The 24,085-nt window shown below is 44.0% G+C and overlaps 2 protein-coding genes across 8 annotated transcripts in view; one reads left to right on the top strand and one right to left on the bottom strand.

Moving 5' to 3' along the window:
* The window catches only part of LUZP1 (leucine zipper protein 1), a 91,611-nt gene extending 75,499 nt beyond the window's left edge, over positions 1-16,112 (top strand). For 5 of the 6 annotated variants that reach the window (XM_012750716.3, XM_012750714.2, XM_075994904.1 and 2 more), the window contains 2 exons: positions 6,707-9,885; positions 11,686-16,112. In XM_012750716.3, the coding sequence (XP_012606170.2) occupies positions 6,826-9,885; positions 11,686-11,841 (3,216 nt within the window). In that variant the 5' untranslated portion in view covers positions 6,707-6,825 and the 3' untranslated portion in view covers positions 11,842-16,112. Of the gene's footprint in view, positions 1-2,423; positions 2,542-6,706; positions 9,886-11,685 lie in introns of all 6 variants that reach the window. The other variant, XM_075994912.1, reaches the window with a different exon arrangement.
* Positions 16,113-17,943: 1,831 nt separating this feature from the next.
* Positions 17,944-24,085, bottom strand: part of KDM1A (lysine demethylase 1A) — a 61,349-nt gene continuing 55,207 nt past the window's right edge. For both annotated transcript variants that reach the window (XM_075994926.1, XM_075994921.1), the window contains 5 exons: positions 22,436-22,623; positions 21,907-22,021; positions 19,996-20,123; positions 19,187-19,333; positions 17,944-18,443 (listed from right to left, as the gene is read on the bottom strand). In XM_075994926.1, coding sequence (XP_075851041.1) covers positions 18,258-18,443; positions 19,187-19,333; positions 19,996-20,123; positions 21,907-22,021; positions 22,436-22,623 — 764 coding nt within the window. In that variant the 3' untranslated portion in view covers positions 17,944-18,257. The remainder of the gene's footprint in view (positions 18,444-19,186; positions 19,334-19,995; positions 20,124-21,906; positions 22,022-22,435; positions 22,624-24,085) is intronic.

Here is a 24,085-nt window from a genome sequence, read left to right as displayed (position 1 = left end):
CTTGGGAGGCCGAGGCGGGCGGATTGCTCAAGGTCAGGAGTTCAAAACCAGCCTGAGCAAGAGTGAGACCCCGTCTCTACTATAAATAGAAAGAAATTAATTGGTCAACTGATATCTATATAAAAAATTAGCCGGGCATGGTGGCGCATGCCTGTAGTCCCAGCTACCCGGGAGGCTGAGGCAGAAGGATCACTCGAGCCCAGGAGTTTGAGGTTGCTGTGAGCTAGGCTGACGCCACGGCACTCACTCTAGCCTGGGCAACAAAGCGAGACACTATCTCAAAAAAAAAAAAAAAAAAAAAGAATATGAACTTTGGAACTAGACCTAGATGCACTATCTGACTGTCCTTCTTACTAGCTGTGTTTGCTTGGGCAAGTTTTAGGGTCCCTGTTCCATAAGGTTATTTTGAAGGTTGAGTAGAATAATAGTAGTAGTTACTGTTTATTGTGACTTTTGTGCAAGGCATTATGCTAAGCACTTTACATGTCGAGGATTATTATTTTATCTTTGTGTGGATGAGAAAACCTCAGAGAAGTAGTTTGTTTAAGAACATATAAAGTAAATGGATCTGGGATTCTTGGAGAATGCGTGTATATAAGGTACTTAATATATTGCCTGGAGTATAGCAGTGCTCAATTTGTAGTTGTACTTATTTGTTTGTTTATACTTTTTTGCCATTATTGGTTTGTGTATAGAGTAGTGCTCAGAACTCTACTTTGTAAAAAATGCTTAAGCGTATATAGGGAGGTGAATTTACACAATGGGAAGAATCCTGGATAGATAGTTAGGAGACTGAAGTCCTTGGCTTTGCTAAACTGCTGAAGAAATCACAGTATTTACTTCTGAGTCTGTTTCCTCATTTTTTAAATAAGGGGATTGGGTGAGATAGGTGGTTTTATTTTAAATAAAAGCTATAGAATTCTTCAGTGTAGTCTTATAGGGGAAGCCCAATATGGTAAGAAGCTAAAATCACTTGTTTTGGTTGACTAAGTGAGAGGAGGATCCTGGAGCTCGGCCTGCTCAAAACCTCTCCCCTGCTCTCTTTCACTTGTATGACCCCCAAGGGGATTTGCTGAGTCCAGTTTGAAAACCAGAGGACTAAATGATCTTTGGCTACCTTTTGGCCTGAATTCTCATTCTAAGGAATGGGGGAATATACTTAAGTATTTTCTGCTTCTTCTCTAAAACTTGGATCCAATAACTAGAGCTGGACAGCATGTGAGTGATATGGTTTTTCAGTATTTATGTTCCATTTACATGGCATAGACCTGCAAGCCAAAAGGGGAATTATCCAGTATGCCATGGGAAAAGTATTGTGATTGAGACACTGTGCAAGTAGCACAGGGATTGGGATGAGATCATGCAGAGCCTTGCCACAGGACCTGATATTCTGTGCTATCTATATTCACTCTAGCCAACTGTTTCCTCTTTTGTAATCAATAATTAGGTCATTGACATTACTTTTAATATTTTCTGTTAATGGTCAGTGAGTGCTAAAGGGCTCACCAGCTATTTAATAATTAGGCTCATTCAGCCATTCATTCATCAAATATTAAGCACTTATTTATTATGTGCTATGTTCCCTGCTGAGTACTGAGAATATAGTGGTGAATAAAAAAACAAGTTGGAGGGACAAAATGAGTAAATAAAACTTTAGTAGAGTGTGATTAGTGCTGGGGTAGAATCCATATAGCAGACTATGAAAGCAAGAGAGGTCCTGATCTGGCCTGGGGTTTCAGGAAGAAGGCACTCCAGAAACTTCCAGAAGGACACATTGTCTAAGGTACGATCTGAACAATTGAGAAGGAGTCGAGCTAGTAAAGGCCCAGAGGTAAGAGAAAGTGCAAGAATGTAGAGCTGATATGTACAAGGCTGAAGAGGTAGGCAGGGCCAGATCATAAGGGGCTTTGTATGCCATATGGGGAATTTGGACTTTATCCTAAGAGCAACCAGGACCTTTAGAGGATTTTAAGTAGAGTAATGATGTGTAATACTTACTTTCTCTTTATCGTTCCAGTAAGTAGTTGCTACATATTAACTGGGTTTAGCTTTTTAAAAATTTCTTGTGCTATACTAGTTAATTCATATCACTCAGAGTCTTGAACAGAACATATAAAATTGGCATTAAAAGCCAGATAAGTAAAACAGTGGTATAATTCCTGGACTCTACTAATTTGGAATTATGATAATTTATAGATGGGACTGTATTACATTTTAACATATCCTTTTTAAAAGGGATTTAGGAAAACTGTAGTATAAGCTAGTTATAAACTAGATGTGTTGAGGGAATGTTATGGTTTGAGGGTAAGCTGGGGTTTTTTAAACTGTTTTATTGAGATATAGTTTATATATCATGAAGTTCATCTCTTTAAAGTATATAACTTAATTTTTTATTTTTTTTATTTTTTTTTATTTTGAGACAGAGTCTCACTTTGTTGCCCAGGCTAGAGTGCCATGGCCTTAGCCTAGCTCACAGCAACCTCAAACTCTTGGGCTCAAGCAATCCTTCTGCCTCAGCCTCCCAAGTAGCTGGGACTACAGGTATGTGCCACCATGCCCGGCTAATATTTTCTATTTTTGGTAGAAATAGGGTCTCGCTCTTGCTCAGGCGGGTCTCAAACTCCTGAGCTCAAACGATCTGCCTGCCTCGGCCTCCCAGAGTGCCAGGATTACAGGCGTGAGCCACCACACCCAGCCAATGGTTTTAAGTATATTTATGAGGATATGCTGTTTTTAAGCACTTTGTAGATGCATCATGTATCATTTGTCTTCCAATAACTGCTATGCCAATACAAATCCTTTGTATCTTCTCATTTAAAATTGGTTTATGGTCTATATTTTTAGTTCAGCCCTCCTACGCCCAACCCCTACCCCAAACCCTATCTATAAATTGGTAAAGTTTTGACTGTACCACTAGGCAAAAGGCCAAAGGCAAGAGTTTTTGAAAGGGAAAAGGTGTCTGTCTTATATATAAACATAGGAGTTTTTTTCTTTATTTTTGAGAATAAGGAAGCATATAGGCTGGGAAAAAGAGGAGAAGGGAAGGCCAAAAGAGGCAAAGATGAGAGAACAGAAAGATGTATCCAGAGAAGCAGAGTGATGGACAGGGAGAAATCAGAGGGACGGCAAGCTCTGAGAGGCTGAGGGAGGAAGGGAGGTTTGGTCTTTAGACACCTCTAAGCCTTGGTAACTTTTAAAGAGCTGAGAGCATGGGCTCCATCTGGTGGCTCCAAGCTCATAGTGCAGCCAGTGGAAGAGCTCTTGGGGTTGGAAAGAATTGGCATTTGACATCTCCTCAAGACCCACTTTTCAGTTGTTTTTCTTTTGCCCTGGGCTTTCTCATGGGATCATTGTTGGAGTCCATTCTTCTCTCTCAAATTGTGGTGGTTTTACCTTATGGCTCAGGCTGTGTTCCTTACCACCTTTCCCCCAAGTTTTGAATCTAATATTTTCAGACTATATCACCCAATACCCTTATAGTTGCTGACATTTACTGACACCCTGGGTCACTGCCCTTAATTTCTCAATAACTCCAGAAATCACTCATTATCACAGGAGGGCAACAAGCCATTCATGAGGAATCTGTCCTCATGACCCAAACACCTTCCACCAGGCCACCCCTCCGCCTAAACACCGGGGATCAAATTTCAACATGAGATTTGGAGGGGTCAGACATCCAAACCATATCAGTATCTCTCATCAGCTCTTGAAAATTCTTAGTATCTCTTCAAATATTGCCTGTTCCCATTGTCTCTATTCCATTTTTTTGGACTGCCTATTAAACTTCCTCATTTTGGATCTTTTAATTTTTATTTCCCCTGTTAACCTCTCTCTTTCTGTTTTTTAAAACTGTGTACTGCCTTTTGTAATTTCACATCTCATCTTGACCATTCTTTTTCTTTTCATTTACATCTAAAGTGCTACTTTTTTCTGTTTCTAGCTGTTCTATTTGGTTAATTTTCACATCTTCTGATCTTTGTTGGTAGTATCTTATTTCTTTCTCCTGTCTTTTATTCCTTCTTTTGTAACTTTAAACATTGGAATGTACTTATTTTATGGTCTCTTAATAATCGTATTAACTTTGGTTCTTAATAGTATAAACCTCCTTTGCTCAGTCATAGTAAAAGATTGGTCTTTATGTGTTTTGTAATTTGGAATTATAAACTCAGGTTTGGCTGGACTTCATCTGTGGAAATCTTATGTGATCTCAGTAGAGAGTATCTCCCTTCAGAGTACTTTTGTTTACTCAGCTAAGTTTCCCAGGGATATTACCACGCTGAGACCTAGACCACTCACATAATGTAAATTTGAACTCTGAACTCAAGTGAGAGCAGGCCCAAGATTATAAATTCTCTAGTGATTCTCTTCTCTTTCCCCACTAACTTAGCCCTAGTTCTGTTATCTCCCTATGTCAAGGAAGTAATATTTTTTCCCCACTAGTCTACACCTTTCCCTAAAGCTGTGGTTGTCCAATAGTCCTTCCTTAAACTGGGGACTGGGGTCTCATTTTCAGCTCACCACCTCTGTTGGGCTCAAACTCTGTCTTATATACCTGCGCTATTGTGAGAACCCAAGCTCCGTGGTTCTGGAGACCTGCAAAACCCTATTAGGACAGTTCAGTGGTAGTTTAAATTTACTGTTCTGTGTTTTCCTTTAGTCTTCTTTTCTTCTGGTTTTAATTGGGATGTCTGTTATTTTCTGTGAGATCAAGTATAAATTTAACATGATTGTTATATTTTACTCAGTATTTTTAGGTCTTGACAGTATATAAGAGGTTTTCGAGGTTATCTGGGTTGCCCTATGAGTGGAAGTAGAAGTCTATTGTTTGCCTTTTAATTTTGTAGAACTTATTGTTCATTAAAAGTGTTTTTTCCCTTTTGTTAAAGTTAGTTAAAATACATATATTAATCCATTCTACTGTTTTAAAGAGGAAATGACATACGAAACTAAAGTCTACTTTGAGTTTTCCCTTTTTCCCTTTCCTTAAAGTAACCTAAGATATGTTTGGTGTATATCCCAGTACAATGGTTTTCAAAGAAACAATCCAGTCTTCACATCAGCCTGAATGTCTGGGACATTTCTGTTACAATGTAAAAGAATAAATTTTGTAGAAGCTGCCTGTTGGCTGGCCAGGGCCAAGTCATACCTGAATTCCACTTATAGATATTCCCAAACTTTTGGAAGAAGAAATGTTGAAAATGGATGTGGGAAGATTGTTTTAGTATATTGTGAAGCTCACCATTTATATAGCAAGGCAGGTGGATTAATTTATATTGCTTTTTTTTTTTTTTTTTTGAGACAGAGTCTTGCTTTGTTGCCTAGGCTAGAGTGAGTGCCGTGGCGTCAGCCTAGCTCACAGCAACCTCAAACTCCTGGGCTCAAGCGATCCTTCTGTCTCAGCCTCCCAAGTAGCTGGGACTACAGGCATGAGCCACCATGCCTGGCTAATTTTTTCTATATATATTAGTTGGCCAATTAGTTTCTTTCTATTTATAGTAGAGACGGGGTCTTGCTCTTGCTCAGGCTGGTTTCGAACTCCTGACCTTGAGCAATCCGCCCGCCTCGGCCTCCCAGAGAGCTGGGATTACAGGCGTGAGCCACCGCGCCCGGCCTGCTTTTTTTTTTTTTTTTTTTTTGAGACAAGACTCTCACTCTGTTTCCCGGGCTAGTGTGCCGTGGCGTCAGCCTAGCTCACAGCAACCTCAATCTCCTGGGCTTAAGCAATCCTCCTGCCTCAGCCTCCCAAGCAGCTGGGACTACAGGCATGTTCCACCATGCGCGGCTAATTTTTTCTATATACTTTTTTAGTTGTCCAGTTAATTTGTATCACTTATAAGTCACAATAGCTCATGAGAGAGAACTTTTTACAATAATAATCTTAGAATTATTTTTTTTTTTTTTTTTTTTTTTTGAGACAGAGTCTCACTTTGTTGTCCAGGCTAGAGTGAGTGCCGTGGCGTCAGCCTAGCTCACAGCAACCTCAAACTCCTGGGCTTGAGTGATCCTTCTGCCTCAGCCCCCCGAGTAGCTGGGACTACAGGCATGCGCCACCATGCCCGGCTAATTTTTTATATATATATCAGTTGGCCAATTAATTTCTTTCTATTTATAGTAGAGACGGGGTCTCGCTCTTGCTCAGGCTGGTTTTGAACTCCTGACCTCGAGCAATCCGCCCGCCTCGGCCTCCCAAGAGCTAGGATTACAGGCGTGAGCCACAGCGCCCGGCCAATCTTAGAATTATTTAGTGCTTTGTTACCAAGAGCTTTCCATGTATTATCTCAGAACAACACTCGGGAGAGATATGGTAGACATCACTATCCCCATTTTACAACTAATAAAACTGAGGCTCAGTTTACTTAGTTAATGACTTGTAGAATGGTTAATAACTCTCCTGAGATTAGGCAGGTGGCACATGGTAAAGATTTTATTATACCCTGCCGTGAGAATTGAGGCCTTCTTCTGCTTTTTGCCCTGCTGCCCACTGGTGATATTCTTCATTAGGGTGAAACTCTAGGTATCAGCTCAATATTGCCAATAGAGAACCAGTGTTTTGTTTTGTTTTGTTTTTGTAGGTTCATTCAACAAATTTGAGCACCTGCTATGTCCTAGGTGCAAGGATTATAGATAGGAGATCTTTTTACAACTGGGAGCTAAAGTATAGGTTTTAGATTTGCTGACTAACATGCTTTCTACTTTCTTTCTGTAGTCAAATAATGGTCTCCACCTGCCAAAGAAGGTTGTGGTTGCCAAGAGAAAGGTAACCATTTCTCATCCCCTCGAGTGGAATTGGATGCCTCTAGGAGCCCACATTGGTTGGCAGTAGACATGGCTGAATTTGCAAGCTACAAGGAGACTGCTTCCAGCCGCCACTTGCGGTTTAAGCTACAGAGTCTAAGCCGCCGCCTTGATGAGTTGGAGGAAGCCACAAAAAACCTCCAGAAAGCAGAGGATGAGCTCCTGGATCTTCAGGACAAGGTGATTCAGGCAGAAGGCAGCAACTCCAGCATGCTGGCTGAGATTGAAGTGCTGCGCCAGCGAGTGTTGAGAATTGAAGGTAAAGATGAGGAAATTAAGAGAGCAGAGGATTTGTGTCATCTGATGAAGGAGAAACTTGAAGAGGAGGAAAACCTAACTCGGGAGCTGAAATCTGAGATTGAACGGCTTCAGAAACGAATGGCTGAATTAGAGAAGCTAGAGGAGGCCTTTAGCAGGAGTAAGAATGACTGTACCCAGCTGTGCCTGAGCCTGAATGAGGAGAGAAATCTGACCAAGAAAATCTCCTCTGAGCTGGAAATGCTCAAAGTCAAAGTGAAAGAGCTGGAATCTTCTGAGGACCGCCTGGATAAAACTGAACAGAGTTTAGTGTCAGAGTTAGAAAAGTTGAAATCATTAACTCTGAGCTTTGTAAGTGAGAGAAAATACTTGAATGAAAAGGAGAAGGAAAACGAGAAATTGATAAAAGAACTCACTCAAAAACTAGAGCAGAACAAAAAAATGAACAGAGATTATACAAGAAATGCTTCTAATCTGGAAAGAAATGACCTACGGATTGAGGATGGTATCTCTTCTACACTGCCATCCAAAGAATCAAGAAGGAAGGGCACTCTGGACTATCTAAAGCAGGTAGAGAACGAAACAAGAAATAAATCAGAAAACGAAAAGAACCGAAATCAGGAAGACAACAAAGTCAAAGACCTTAACCAAGAGATTGAGAAACTTAAGACGCAAATCAAACATTTTGAATCTTTGGAAGAAGAGCTTAAGAAAATGAGGGCCAAAAATAATGACCTTCAGGATAATTACCTAAGTGAACAAAATAAAAACAAATTCTTAGCCAGCCAGCTGGAAGAAATAAAGCTACAAATAAAGAAACAGAAAGAGTTAGAAAATGGGGAGGTAGAAGGGCAAGATGCTTTCCTGTCCAGCAAAGGCAGACATGAGAGGACTAAGTTCAGAGGCCATGGGAGTGAGGCATCTGTGTCCAAGCACACATCCCGGGAACTGTCTCCTCAGCATAAGCGGGAAAGGCTTCGAAACAAGGAGTTTGCTCTCAACAATGAAAACTATTCTCTTGGCAACAGGCAGGTTTCCTCTCCCAGTTTCATCAACAGGAGGGCAGCAAAAGCTTCTAATACCGGGGCAGGTACAGACAGTGGGACTCAGGAAACAAAGAGAACTGAAGACCGATTTGGATCTGGATCCTCTCAGAGTGAAGGGAAGAAGTGCAGGGAGCAGCCATCGGTACTTAGCCGCTACCCCCCAGCTGCTCAGGAGCACAGTAAAATTTGGAAGGGGAGTCCCAAGACAGGCACTGAGAGTGGATTGAAGGGAAAAGTAGAGAAGACAACACGAACATTTAGTGACACTACTCATGGATCTGTTCCCAGTGACACACTGGGTAGAGCTGACAAGGCTTCTGACACCTCTGAGGCTGTCTTTGGCAAGAGGGGACAGGTGCCTGGCAATGGAAGTCAAATAACTCAGGGTGCAGACTCTGGCTGTTCTAAGGCCATCGGAGCTCTGGCTTCATCTCGAAGATCCTCCTCAGAAGGGCTCTCTAAAGGCAAAAAGGCTGCCAATGGCCTGGAGGCTGATACCAGTTCCCCAAATTCTAAGGCTCCTATTTTATCAAAGTATCCTTATAGCTCTAGAAGCCAAGAGAACATCCTCCAGGGCTTTTCAACCCCAAATAAAGAAGGAGTTGATCAACCCATAGCAGTTATGATGGAAGACAGCAGTCAACATGAAGCCTTGAGGTGTCGAGTCATCAAATCCAGTGGCAAAGAGAAGCCAGACTCAGATGATGACTTGGACATAGCGTCTCTTGTTACTGCCAAGCTGGTAAACACAACCATCACTCCAGAGCCAGAGCCTAAACTACAGCCTAACTCTAGGGTAAAGGCCAAATCCCGAGGTGGACCTAGGACCTCCCCATTTGAGAATGATAAAGATACTGGAATAGAAAATGAATCTGTGAAATCTGTCAGAGCATCCACCAATGCTGTGGAATTCCCAGATGCCAATGGTACTGGGGTAAAAAGCCAAAGGCCATTTAGCCCCAGAGAGGCCTTGCGGTCTAGAGCTGTCATCAAACCTGTTATCATTGATAAGGATGTGAAAAAAATCATGGGAGGATCTGGAACTGAGGCTATGTTGGAGAAACAGAAACCCCCCTCCAAAACAGGGCCAAACAAAGTGACAAGCAGCATTACTATCTACCCTTCTGACAACAGCAGCCCTAGAGCCACGCCAGGTGAGGCCCCAAGGGAGAGGCACACGTCTACCAGCAATATCCAGGTTGGGCCACCAGAGCTCACATCGGTTAGCAACCATGTCAACTCCCCCTTTGAGCTCTCCATTCATAAACATGATATCACACTGCAGCTCACAGAAGCTGAGAGAATGGGAGATGAGCCCCTTAAGAACAGGCCAGAAACAGTGGTCTCTCGGAGCAGCATTATAATCAAGCCATCGGACCCTGTGGAGAGGAATAGCCATGCACCCCCAGCGGAGACAATCAGGTGGAAAAGCCATAATGTCCCTTCAGAAGTGGGCTCCTCAGATGCCAGACATGTTACTGTGCGGAATGCCTGGAAGAGTAGGCGAGACTTGAAATCTTTAGAAGACCCCCCAACTCGAATAGGTAAAAACATGGAACCCACCAATGCCTACATCCAGAGGTCTTCCACAGACATCTCAGAACTTGAACAGCCCAGATCCTACCTTTTGGAGAAGGGCATTCGAAGGGTAGGAAATTCAGGAGATGCACCCGAGCTCTCCTCCAGAAGGACCCAAAGTAGCCTCACCGTGTCGGAGGTGCTCACTCGTCGGAATCGGGTAGGAGACACTGTCACGGCTGCAGCATGGAACCATTCAACAGGCACAGTGAGTCCCATTTCTTCCTTTCTCTCCCCTCTTTTTCTCCTCTTTGTCCCTTTTCCTCCTTTCCTTTTCCCTACTTTCTCCCTTCTGCCCTGGCCTGTGTGACCCAGTATTCTGGGAACCATGGAGTTGGGAAACACTGAGAAAAACCAGTAGCTCAGAGAACTAACTGTTGAAGATCAGGTGAGTTTGACCTGAAGGTTTTTCGTAGAGAGCAGCATAACTTTCCAAAATCCCTTTTCCAATTTGTCTTCTTCATTTTTCCCTCTTATATGAAGGTGACACAAAAGGAAATATGTCTTCTGTTCTCCTGGTTTGCCAGAGCAGCCAAAGGAGCTCCCCTTATGGTCTCACAGAGCAGCACCTGGAAACACCAGCTGATGGGACACTCTGGGTGACAGTAGGAGGCCCAGTGCCTTTTCTGTAGAGTACAGAGGGTGGGACCAGTTAAACATGTTCTTGGCTGCCTCAGTTAGACAGCAGATCTTCCCAGGCTGCCAGCATACAGGGGACGAGGAGAGCTAGGGCTCATGCTGGGCCTGCTTTATAAGCTTTATACCCAAGTCCAGCTGTCTTTTGCCCCAGACAGCTGTCTATCCCATTGTATCATCAGTCTGAGGGCGGGGCTGATTTAGTATGGTACGTTACAGGTTAGATAAATCCAGAGCCACCTGCCTTACGTATGAGTCAGTGTCAGAACATCCCCCAGGAGTGTCTTTTAGATGTGGAACTTATGATGATGGAAAGCATCTTGGACCTGGACACACTGCTCCCTTCATTTAAAAGGCAAGTGACCGTGTTAACTTGAAAAGCCCTGTCTTTACAGGGTAGTTAACACTTGACAAAGTACTTTTCTACCCACTATCTCATTCAGTCCTTCAAACAGCCTTGTGGACAGATATTATCCCCATTTTTCAGATATAGAAGCTAAGGGTCAGAGACATAAAGTGCTTTATCCAAGGTCACCCAGGTGAATTAGTGAAAGAGCTAAGATTTGACTACAAGATTCCTGTCTCTAAACCCAATGCCTTTGCTATGCGGGGTGGGGAACCTATGGCCATAAGGCCTTATGTGGCACCCTTTATTAAAAGGATTTGGTCTGTAAAATTTGGATTCAGTCAAAAGGCTGCACTCAAGGATCCAGAAGGCCACATGTGGTCCCAAGGCCACAGGTTGCCCACCACAATTTCTTTCTCACACTTGTGTTTTTCTTTGATCTGCATTTGCTTGGGAGGACCAAAGAGAATATTAAAAAAAAAAAAAAAAGGTAGAATTCTAGAAGAGGAGTAGGGAGAAAGATGGCTGTTTAGGCCCCTGAAGCTCTGGACATCTGAGAGATGAGGGACAGGCATGTGAGGTTTTTGGTAGTTTACAGGTAGGAAGTAGAGAAAGCTATCCAACCCTCTTTTCAGCATACTTCTCTGCCCCCCACCAAGGAAATGGATTTTACCCCCAAAAGCATGCAGCCTGCATGTACAGAACTCAAGGTCTGCTGGTGCCTACTTAGGGTTACCACTCCCACACCGCATTTCAGGCCCTGTCCTCGACAGGACTTATGTTCAGTTGTGAGCCTCCTCATCTACCCTGCTGTTACCAGCAGCTTGGAGTTCCTAGTCTGTCTTATTTCCAAGGAACTTACATATTGGCCTGTACTCAGGCAAAAGCATGTCTTTGCAGTTATGCTACAGTCTGGGCTGTACCTTCATATGCCAGGTTGGAGGACCCATTGGGGTAGGAGGTGAGGTTGTCTTATTCCTCACTATACTGTCTTCCACAGCTCATTTTTGTTATTTGTTGGCACAGGAGGAAGGCGAAGACTGCACACTCAGCGCCTACAAGCGACTGCACAATTCCCTAGAACAGTCAGAACTGCCCATGAAGCAGGGGCTGCCAGAGTCTGGACGAGCACGGGCTGAGGAACGATTACGGCCAACCAGGCTCTGTGCTGAGGATAACTGAGCCAGCTGGATGAGGTCTGCTGTCTCTCCTCTGCTCCTACTCTTCCATCTTCCTGCCTACGAAGGATCCAAGGCCAGTTGACCAGGCTAGACACAAGGCCTTGGCTGGGAGAGACCATGATAGAGAGCCAGGCTATGGCTCAGGTAATTTTTGACAGTTAGCCAGAGGGAATCAGACTACAAGCTGGACAGTCACCCATGCCCAGCTTTCCCTGATGCATGAGTCCTCTCTCCTTGTCCCTGTCCCCCAGGTAGTATGGATCATCCTGGCCCCCAAATGGGAAAAGATGTAGAAACCCCCTACCATACAGCAGCAGTCAAAAGCTCTTCTCTGGCCGGGCTCATGGTGGCTCATGCCTGTAATCCTAGCACTCTGGGAGGCCGAGGCAGGAGGATCGCTCAAGGTCAGGAGTTCGAGACCAGCCTGAACAAGAGCGAGACACCGGTCTCTACTAAAAATAGAAAGAAATTAATTGGCCAACTAAAAATATATATAGAAAAAATTAGCTGGGCATGGTGGCGCATGCCTGTAGTCCCAGCTACCTGGGAGGATGAGGCAGAAAGATCGCCTGAGCCCAGGAGTTTGAGGTTGCTGTGAGCTAGGCTGACACCACAGCACTCTAGCCAGGGCAACAGAGTGCGACTCTGTCTCAAAAAAAAAAAAAAAGCTCTTCTCTGCTCCTTGGTGGGTTGTTTCTGTATCATAGAGCAGTCCCTTGTCTGTGTGGTTAATACTCTGATTTCTTAGTGTCCTCACCACATCCAATTCACTCGTTTGCCCTAAGAGCTCAAATACCCACTGAGACTTACCAGCCATCAGCTCCATCTAGGGGGCTTTCCTTAGACTTCTAAAGCAGAAGAGGGCTGTGCTGCCTCAAAGGGATTATGGGACTACCCTTTAGGTTGAAGTTTGTCTGACCTGGTTCCGGCTGCCCATTGGTTCCTGGGGCCAGAGCTTGCAGGTATCCATTGGAATGACATCATCCCTCCCCAACCTCAGCTCTCCTGCTCACCTTCAAAGGCACCTGGAAGTGCACAAGCCTCGTGCATCTCCTTCCCTGGGCACCAGTAATGCTGCTGGCATCGCTTGTTCTCTCTCCTGTGGCTGGAGACTTCAGGCTGACTTCATCGTTTCCACCTTAGGAAAATCCCTAGACTAAGCTGGGCCTGACCTAGCATACTCTGCCTTTGAGGAAGTGCCCAGCAAGGGGGAAAGCAGACTGGAAGAAGCAACTTTCCTTTAGTCACGCCATAAGCAATAGCTCCATGAAAGGCATGGACTGTGAGAATACTCTCTCCTATTCCTCCTCCTTCACCCCCCACGGAGGAGGCATTGCACTTTACCAAGCTGATGCATTCCTACAGAAGTGGGCCCAAGATTTCTGCAAGTTGACTATCATTATGATGACTTCATCGGAGGAAAGATGATACATGCCTATTGGGGGCCTCAGGTTTATACAGTTCACAATGCAGCAAACCTTTCAGGAAGCCACATAAATAAAAATTGGTTAGTTTCCTTACACCAGCCAATCACTGGGGAAGTTAAAAAAAATTGGATGTTTTGGCACTGTTTTTCTATAGCATTCTCTCAGTTCAAAGAAGGGATCCCCTTTCAAACGCTACCTTTATAAAGCAGATGCCATTGCCTTCATAGCCAGAGCATTAAGAGTCTGGAAAACTGGATTTTGTTTTCATGGCTTTGTTACTTCATTGTTGTGTGGCCTTGGGCAAGTCATTGTCCTCTTGGAGCCCCAGTTTCCCAGTCTGTAAGATGAGTTCTTTGAAATGGATGGTGTCTAAGGGCCCCACATCTGGTATTCTAAGGTTTTTCTGTTTTTAGTGTCCAGTATGTGATGATTCCTGCTTTTGGAAGGATCATCCTTGTGGGTTTGGGGAATGTGTCTTCCCTCCTGCCTGCGATTGTTTTCCTGGGCCTTATGTTTTCTAGTTTCCCTATGTTATAATCTCATGGGGATGAGTTTAGAGAAGCTCCCTAAGGCCTGTTTTCCAGTCTGTAAGGTGAAGGGATAAGGTTAGATGGTCTCTGAGGCCTTCTGTGGCATCAACCTTGCCCATTGCCACACAGTTATCTCCTGGTTCTCAGGCGAGGGTGCTTTCCATGACACAAGTCTGTGTATCTCCTGTTCTAGTTAGTGCATCTCCTATGAATTTCCTGGCAAGAGGAAGACTCAAGACTTCCTCAAGAGGAATCTGAGTCATTTTCTCTGTCTCCACCCAGCATGGGAACCAGTATTCATCCTGCCCTTGTCTGCATCAGACTTGGCAATCCTGATGGGGGCGCACCCACCTTACTCTCAGAGACAGGAATCTATTGCTCATACTTCTATTTTCTGGAGTTTTGCCAATCTAAGGGCACTGTCACATGGCTTGCCTTTACTCTCTATATCCCCACCTCAGATGCTCAATTTAAGATGCTGTTTTCAAAATTTCTTCCTGCTGCTTCTCCTTAGTCACTGGCCAGAACCTAGCTCACTCAAGGCTGAAACCGTTCACTTGCAGCCCCCCTGCTATTCTCCTTCACTGGTTGGCAACCCTGAGTTCAACGGAGACTGACCTCTATGGTGGTCATCTGAAGGCATAGGAAATTAAGTCTGTGACTCTTCTCTGCTGGAAACAGAAGGGCGCCAAGCCATGCTTAAAAAGATCTCACCAATAATTCTTGTCTTTGGGTATTGGAGCCCTGGATTCTGGTGCTGTAGCTCCTGGTGCCAAAGTCTGGATCTTTCCACATTTCAGCAGCACCAACATGTGCCGCTACTCAAGATGCTCTGTGGAAGAGGGACAACCGTGGTGCCCTTTTGCTGGGGTTGCCATCTTGAAATCTGAGTGCAATAGGGTTTGATTGTTAACAGTTATTTCAGGATATTTTGTTTCTTTAATCTGCACATTTTCAAGAACCGCTACAAAATAGATTTTATTTTTTACATGTCCTCAGCATTGCAGAAAATAATGTTGTAATAGCAAGTGAAGGCTGGAGGCTTAGTTCCTCTGGGCTCTAAATGGCTGGCAAGGCTGGCTCTCAAATTCCAAAGTTGGAAAGCATGTTTCTCAAAAGCAACTAAGGTGTGACTGGACCCAGGCCTCGTGATCAGAGGTCCTGGAGGAAGCCTCCAATTACAGGGGAGGCCTGGTAGTTGAATAGTAATCTAATCAAGCCAAATATTCCCACTGTCCTTGCCATCAAACCCACTGTTATGACAAGCCTCTTCTACAGCTTGGCTCTCTTAAATTTTATCAGCAGGTGTGTGGTTGTTGAAGGGTTCTAGTAAGATTGGGGAACCTGGCACTAGAGCCGTTTGGTTGGAACAAGTAGAGCTGGCTAAATGCCAGCAGCTAGTCTCTTCCACCTCCTGCCACTGATAATAAAACAACCAGAGAAAGCTGGTGTTAGACAAAGAAGCCATGGCTGTTTGCTTTTGAGTGGCAACAAAACAGTTGTAGCGTGGGTTAAAGGGATCTGCAGTGGGGCCAAGGACTCCAACCTCCAATGCAGGCAAGCTTGCACATAAATCATCCCCCTTTCATGGGGTGCTAGGGATTGGGGGTGGGGGGAGTGTCTGTAGTGTTCTTGGACATGTTGTCCTGGGGCAGTTTTAGTTCTTAATGGTCAGTGCCAAGTGTCACCACTTCCCAGTAAAGGAATGGGGACCCAGAGGCAGGGTCCCTGGCTGCCTTTGGTTGGTTGGGGTTTTTTTGTTGTTACTCTTACAAGACTGCTTTGGAAGAGCTGCTTTTAGGGATTATCTTTTGAATACCCCAAGTGGGGAACAGGCTTCTCAAAGCCTCACAACCAAGATCATAGGAAAGGGGCCCTATTTTCCTGCTGCTTCACAGCTCAGAACATATACTGAATGGAATGTATTTTTAAGAGAATAGTCTATTTTTTGTATTTTAAAGATTGGGAGGGCTAGGAATGTAGCCCTCAAATAAACTGTTATTGCATTATAGGCCCCTCTGTTGGGGGCATTAGTCTGTTGGTCCACACCTACTTGCTTAGGCAGGCGCTCTGGTCTCAGAGCCCTGCCCCTGGAGTCTAGGTGCAGCAGCTTCTACATTCCTGCTCCAAGCATGGGACCAAGGAGGCCAGAACCTGTCACTGGAAACCAGGGCATAGCCATGAGCAGTGGCTCAGGGCTCCTTGGGTGCATGTATATAGTTGAAGCTGCCTGTCTGCATGTATCCTCTGGCTCTAATGCTCTCTGTTGGCTCTGCAGCACAATATGTAACCAATAAAGCTCCCTAGTTTCCATATGCTGTGTGATTTGTGAGTCAGTGATGCCAGTTTTGTTAATATCTCTGCATATAGCTGTTCCCTATTCATTGGTGCAGCTAATACATTTCACTCTTTTATTTAAAATACCTAGCCAGGCCTGGGCGCAGTGGCTCATGCCTTGGGAGCCAAAGTAGGAGGATTACTTGAGGCCAGGTGTTAAGAGACTGAGCAAAAGCAAGACCATGTCTCTACAAAAAATAGAAAACTTAGCTGGGCATGGTGGATCACCTGAGCCCAGGAGCTTGAGGTTGCAGTGAGCTATGATGATGCCAGGGCAACAGAGCAAGACCATGTCTCAAAACAAACTAACAAAAACCACAAACAAAAAAATAAAATAGCTAGCCAATTACAGATGCTGTAAGGACTAGAAATGTTAGCCAGGTCCTGGAAAAGGACATGCCTCGGATCAACATAACTGTATAGTTAGAATCAAAAACTATTTCTTTGCTACATTTTCAGGCTTGTCTATTGTCACACACACACACACACAAAAAAAAAAAAAAAAAAAAAAACAATCATCTGTCACATTGCCTGTGCCATCTATTTAAAAAACCAAAACTCTTAAGAGCACCTACCACTGGATTTGACACTGAACCTTACCTGTAAATAACAATGTTAACAGCACAGCTGGGATTCAAATACAGGTAGCACACCAAAACCCACGCACTTCCACTGCATACTGTTCTTACCTTTTCATCAGTTATACACACACACCACTTACCCTGATACTGGTGCATGCATTTTTTCCATTGTTGTCACCTATTCCAAGACTAGGGGAAAAGGCTCTCTTCATTTTCATCTTCCAGTCAGACCACCAGTATAATGTCCCTTAAAATCCTACTAAGAGTAAAACCTCATTTAAGGGACATTACATGCACTTATAGTATTAATAATATAGTTGTACCTGTTAGGAGCTCTTGGGGGAAGGAACAGGTATTAACAGGTACTACTATTCCCTTGTAAAGATATTTTTTACCTTATCTGGCAAAAAGGATTTTATAAGTATGATTAAGGATTTTGAGATAAAGGAGATTATTCTGGATTATCCAGGTGGGTCTTAAATGTAATCACAAATACCTAATAAGAGAGACAGACAAGATTTGACTACAGAAGAAAAGGTAACATGATGATGGAAGCAGAGACTGGAGTAATGTGCTCTGAAGGTAGACAACGGGGCCGCAGGCAAGGCATGCAGACAGCCACCAGGAGCCAATAAAGGCAAGGAAATGAATTGTTCTCCCCCTTCAGAGCTTCCAAAATGAGTGCAGCCCTGCAGACCCATTTTAGACTGTGGGCGTCCAGGACTTGAACAGATTTCTGTTGTTTTAAGCCAGTGAAATTGTGGCAATTTGTTACATCAGCTAAGTTACCTAAGCCCTTGATCTCCTAATACAATACTTCCCAAAACTTACACCAATACCTTCAATAGAATTTGAAAGTTAATGCAAACCCATGGAGTAAATCTGGGGAATAAAACCAGAACGGTCTGCCAGAGGCCCAAACTTTGTTTCAAGTCTTGTGTTTTATCATAAAAGTTCACTGAGTGTCCTAACATCCACACTCGTGGCACACCCCACCACAGTCCCAGGAGGAAGTCTAGCCTCACTGACCAGTAAGTTCACTGCTTCTGTGGGACCCCTCAACCTTATCTTCTGACCAAACCGTTTTCCTTTATGTTAAGTGTCCTTACTTCAATGGGGAGAAAATACATGTGTAATTATTGCCATAGAGGTAAAACTGGCATTTCCAAAGGAGTAACACTCCTGTCTTATATGGGACTCCAACCCAAAAGGGAAATAAAGAGAGGACTAATTTTATATGAAGTTTTATTCTCAAAATATAAAAAAACCACCACATACCAAGAGACTAAGATGTTATTTCACAGACTTGCTTGCTTGCCTCAGTCTTTATGAAGAACACAATTCCAAACTAATGGACAAGTTCTTCCCTATGTTCTAAGTCACTCAAAGGAAGCAACCTCCTTTGTCACACCAGGAGCTCCATCAGCTCGTCATGAGCCCAGACTCCAAGACGGGAGTTTCTCAGTAGAATCTAGTATTGCTAGAACTTTGCTTACATAGCAAAACATACACATGGGTCTCTTCCCTTAGAATGCATCTATTTCACATGCTTGGGGACTGCTGTGCAGGGACACCTGGTGTGGCCTGGCGAGGCAAGGTATACATGGCCCCCAAGAACTGGTCCGCAATCCTTCCGGCTTCTCGCAGTCCACTCAGCAGAGCACCGTGGACTGTGGCTGGGTAGTTACGGATTGTATGTTCTCCCGCAAAGAAGAGTCGTGGAATTGGCTATTTCAGGGGAAAAAGAAAATCAGCAGGTTACAAATATGCCTTTATTTTTGTTGTATTTGAACTCCCAAATTCCCATTGACCTTTGAAGTCTGATCCCCCCATCCCAATTACTGTTCATCGTTCTACCAGAGTCTCCCTCATCAGCAAGCATTTTCCTAGAACTGACAGAAGCAGAAAGAAATGGGACAATAAAACAAGCCAGCTCTAGTTCCAGAGTGATGTTTATTAAGGCATCTGTTTTTACTTACCAATTACTGATACTCAATTCTAGTAGTAATTGCTTGGGGGAGCTTACCTGCTCTGGAACATAGAGCATTTACATGATAGACCCTTACTGCTCTCTGGAGCAGGGTCTGGCACAAAGGTCTAGAGAAGGACCCAAGGTCATTCCTCAGGGGCATGGCCCTGGAAGCCCCTAGCGAGACCCTGCAACAATCCTATGAGCCACTACAAAATGAGTTGCAATTAAAAATGGTTTTTTTAGAGGAAATACTAAATAAGGAAAAAAGTTACTGACTTATATTCAGCACTCTTCCGTTTTGAATATAGATTGTCTAGATTTATAAAGCCAAAATGAGAAATCAGACACAAATAATACTGCTCATCTCTTTTCCTCTGCTCTTGGTTATATGAAAAGGTCCAAGGACAGAACGATTAAAATCTAAAGAAGGTGACATCATTTTTACTCTGAGATCTTGGCCTTTTCCCAAATAAGCCCAGATAATTTGTCAGTTTCTCACCTGTGGGGCACCTGGAATTGAGGGGCCAGGAGTGATTGGCTGAGCCATTAAATCGTAGTCATTGCCAGATGATCCTGCGGCTACATAGGAGTAGGAGCCCCGGGCCCAGGGATCAGCACGCCAGCGAGACACCACAGTTTCCTTGGGCTAAAGGAAAAACCATGAGCAAAAGTCATTACTAGTCACCAAGGAAAACCAGTCATCTAAAACGCAGAAAAGCAGTGGTGGCTGGGGATGCGCAAGTGAGAGAGAGTGTGGCAAGAGACTAAGAGCCAAGTGATGAATATTCTGCTTTGAAATACACTGAGGCAAAATGACTTCAGACAGCAAGGAAGCCTCCATGTTGCGTTCTTGTCTATGAATCCAGAGATCTAAAAGGGACTTGATCTTTATTCTGTTCTGTAAATTCATATGAAGTATTTAGTAGGCCTTCCTTCAAAGGAATAAGGGGTTCAAGTATTTCAATGGGCCTAAAGAATAAAAAACAGTACAAAGATTCTCTTAAGATTTCCTTGAGATACTCACTGTGATTTGGCCACTTTGTCTGAAAGGCAGGGGGGTGGGGACTCTTCAGGCAGAGGAGAAATGTAGTAGTTACAGCCTTCACGTTCCCCAGCAAATGTACTGGGCGATTTTTCTAAACCCTACACTTAAGGGCATGAACTCCAAACATTAATAATTCACATAAACCCAGCATACACTTCTCAATTCTGGCTGAAACGGTTCTGACCAAGAACCTATGCTACAAATACATCAAACCCTGGTTTAGTCTGAACCCCAGATCCCACTCGCCTCATGCACCTACTTACCTGGGGCACTGCACTGCTACCAAAAATCCCTTTCAGAATGGCCAGGCATCGGCCAACAATCACATCATCGCTTATGTTTTCCATAATACCAGCAGCTTCTCCCGCCACCAGTGCCAACAGTATTGGAGCTGGGGAAACAAAAAGGATAATTCCAGGGGTTTCCTACAGACTTTTCTCAAGAACTTACTTATCAGGCCCCACTTTATTCTTGGTGCTATGAAATCTGATGATAGGAGATATAGAGCATCACTCAGATGCTAGCGACAAGTGACGTTTCTGAAACAGTAACTGAACCTATCCTCAAAATTCAGCTGGAAGGGAACTGGCAGACTACAGCGAGTCAAGTGTGACTCGCAGGCACTTCACTGCTTCTACTTCGCAGAATACAGCAGTCTCAAACCTTGCTAATGAAAGAAAACTAACTAACAAGTCTCCCTGTATTTTCAAACAGAATTCTTAGGCCGATACCTTAGATAGCTCCACGACAATGGTGACATCCCTTACAGCTATCCTAGGCCCTTCCAAGCCCATCACTGCCTTCAGTCACCCATCTGGTGAATATTTATTTATGCAACAGACTTATGTGACAGGCACGGTACTGGATGATGAGGATATGATCTAGACTATATATCCCATTAAAGCAACAGATAAATAATTACCCAGATAATTATGGACTGTGATAAAAGCTATGCTGAAATGCACAGGATACAGGGAAAAGAATACAAGTCAAAGCAGTGGGATATGTGTGTCCTGGAAGGCCTCTTTGAAATAGACATTCAGGTCAAGACCTGAAAACCTGAAGCCTAAGTAGTGCACCAGGTTGGGAAGGAAGAGAAGGGGGAAAAAAAAGCAGCCCGGCTCAGACCACAGTACCTGCAGAGGCTCTGAGGGAGAACACAGCACAGTGCATTCCAGGCGTGGGGAGCAGGCAAGTGTGTGTGCCTGGACTCTGGCCAGTGGAGCGGGGTGAAGGGGCTGGGGATGGACGGACCAAGACGTAGAGATGGACTAAACTATGAGGAGCCTTAAGGCGATGGTAAGGAGTGGGAACATTTTCTTTCAGCGATGGAAAGCCACCAAGAGAAGCAGGAGTATCTGTAGTAGCTATTGGTACCCACCCAGGTAAGAGGTGACAGTGGCTTGGACTGGGAGGTGGGCAGCAGAAGAGAAGTCAACAGGTCTGTGGGAGATTATGAGCTGGCACTGACGGGACTTGGTGGCCTGGATGGGGAAGCGAACACACACTCAGCTGAGTCAGAAAACAATGTGCTCTGCGGAGTCAGAGGCCCCAGAGTGTGTGAATGACGGTTCACTGTCAGGCAGTGAGGAGTGATGGAAAGAAATGTGGTGGACACCACGCTGGCTAACTGATGTGTCTGTGTTGTCAAAGCCATGCCTCTTGATCCTGCTGCGTGGCAGGATGTCTTACCGTTTTACAACCCTTTCTTGGAAAGGGTATAAATATGCTGTCTTTAGGTCTATATAGAGTTAAGAGTAGTCCAATTACAGAATAAAATAAGTGAACAAGAGGTAGAAGTTTGATAGGTACATTCTAAGGGAAGTGTTCAAAGATTCAGGGGCAAATCAGTCTGAGAAAGAGGAATACAAATTTTCCCTTCCAGGAAGCCTCTCCTGGCTGAGTTAATTCTTTTTTTCCAGGAACCTGGGCTTTCAGCCTGTCACTCTACCTGGTACCCTGTTCTGGGACTGCCTGCCTCCTTACTGTACCCCACACTAGGCTGTGAGCTCCTTGAAGCCATTTTTTTTTCCCTTCCCATATTTTCAGTACCTAGACGGTATTTCAGGAATTGTTTGTTGAGTTAATGAAAAGAGAAAGTAAGGCATATATATTTGAGAAAACCCAGAATTTTCCTAAAAGGATGTGAAAAAGATTAAAACTAGAAGACTTACCTTTATAAAGGTTCCAGAAGAGGAAGAGCTCACCCCTGCTGGCAGTCGTACTGCCAACATGCCCAAACAAATTGACACTTGGATCCCAGAACACGCGGTCAAAACACAACACCACCTACCATGAGAAAGGAGCGTATGAGCTGGGGACGGGGCTCAGATAACATGGCTTTACGCATAGCTGTGCATCAGCGGGAAGTACGTCTTCCCCAGACTTTATTAAAGTCTCTTCTAATCTACTTTCAAGTTGAGCCCAGAAATCCCTATTATAAATGTTATTACTTAGGATAACATTTATGACCCTCTTTTTGTAGGCCTGGGTTTGTAAAATGACCCCAAGACTAAGTTTGTCCGGATAGTTTATAATTAAGCACTGAAGGGAATCAACTGACAGGCCGCAGCCCTGGTATCACAGTTGAGAGCACAGCCAAATGTATGAAAGTGCACAACCCTCTCCTCACTGAGTAGAAGACAGAAGACTGATGATATTTGTACACTGGGTATGTAGAGAAAGATGCCTAGACCTAGTTACCTTGTTAAGGTTGCCAAATCCCATCCTTTGCACTGCAGATGTTTTCCACTCAGGAAGAGGTGGCACAAACTGAACAGCCGGTGGCTGCTGCTTCAACACTCCCAGGGGAAGGGTACAGAGAACTGCATCACATTTATAAATAAAGGTTTGACTTGTGGAGCGGGTATTCACAGCTATCACTTCACATCCTACAGAGGTTGGTGGGAAAAGACTTTATTGGTGACGATGACAGTATTGATAAGGGCATTGAACTTTGAGTGCACAATAGGATCTACATCTCTCTTACTTAATACTGACTATAAGAATGTGTTATCTATTTTATTATCTTCATGTGTCACATAAGAAAACTGATGTAGAGGTCAAGTAACTCATCTAAGGGTTTAATGATTTAAACCCTCATTGTCAACTTTAGAGTCCTTAATTGTCACCCCATACTACCCTCCTAATATACTGATGATCTTTCTGGACTAATGAAAGGCCCTTAGCATTTACCAGAGTAAATTTAGACCCAAAGTAAGAGTAAAATGTCAATCCCAATAGAACCAATGCCTTTCCACTGTGGTTAGCTGCTAAGAACCAAAAGAAGAATGACATCAGAAGATTGTGATGCAGATCTAAGGGATGCAGCCTAACACTGTGGAGCATGCTATCCTTGAGGAAACCCTGTGATGCTCACTCGGCTTGTCAGACTATCAATGAGCTCAAAGTCGACCTCAGAAAGGGCACTAAACATCATTTTTCATTTTTTAATGACTGCCTATTTATATAATTTTTAAAAATATATATGTAAATAGCTCAAAATAAGTGTGAGAATTCAGTGTATGCCCATTTTCTGTGGCTGTAGAACTAGGGGAAATGACAACAGCTATTTTTTTTTTGAGACAGGGTCTGGCTCTGTTGCCTGGGCTAGAGTGCCGTGGCGTCAGCCTAGCTCACAGCAACCTCAAACTCCTGGGCTCAAGCAATCTTTCTGCCTCAGCCTCCCGAGTAGCTGGGACTACAGGCATGCACCACCATGCCTGGCTAATTTTTTCTATGTATTTTTAGTTGTCTAGCTTATTTCTTTCTATTTTTAGTAGAGACGGGGTCTTGCTCTTGCTCAGACTGGTTCTGAACTCCTGACCTTGAGCAATCCTCCCACCTTGGCCTCACAGAGTGCTAGGATTACAGGTGTGAGTCACCGCGCCCAGCGGGCAATAGCTATTGTTAACTGTTCTCCATTTGACTGCAAAAGACTAAGGGTTATAGATCTTCCCAACACTGTCAGCTAGAAGCTGCCTCTGATGGAAAACTTTCAGTGGCTGTTGGTGATCTCAGCAACTCTAGGCCACGAAGGGTAAGACTGGTAGCTACATCTCCACTTCTCGAGCCTAGGCAGTCACACAAGGGCCTTCAGAGAGAGAAGTGATGAATTATCCTAAGGAGTGCAGGATGCAGCAGTTTTCTGCACTTTACATTCAATGTACTCTGAAACCAACAACAATGCTGTTGATTCCCCATAGGAATCACCGGGCAACTCCTCTTTGAAGTCAACTTATTAGCAGGACTGCTCAAGAACTAGCCTGAGCAAATTTAGCCCACCGGAATAGGAAAAGCCAGAATGGATTTAAAGACCAAGATGCAGACAGTGAAATATAAAGGGGCCCACTG

Source organism: Microcebus murinus, chromosome 2 (assembly GCF_040939455.1).
Source record: "Microcebus murinus isolate Inina chromosome 2, M.murinus_Inina_mat1.0, whole genome shotgun sequence".
Classification (NCBI taxonomy): Eukaryota; Metazoa; Chordata; class Mammalia; order Primates; family Cheirogaleidae; genus Microcebus; species Microcebus murinus.
Note: the sequence above shows the minus strand (reverse complement) of the source record. Positions and strands in the feature narration are given on the sequence as shown.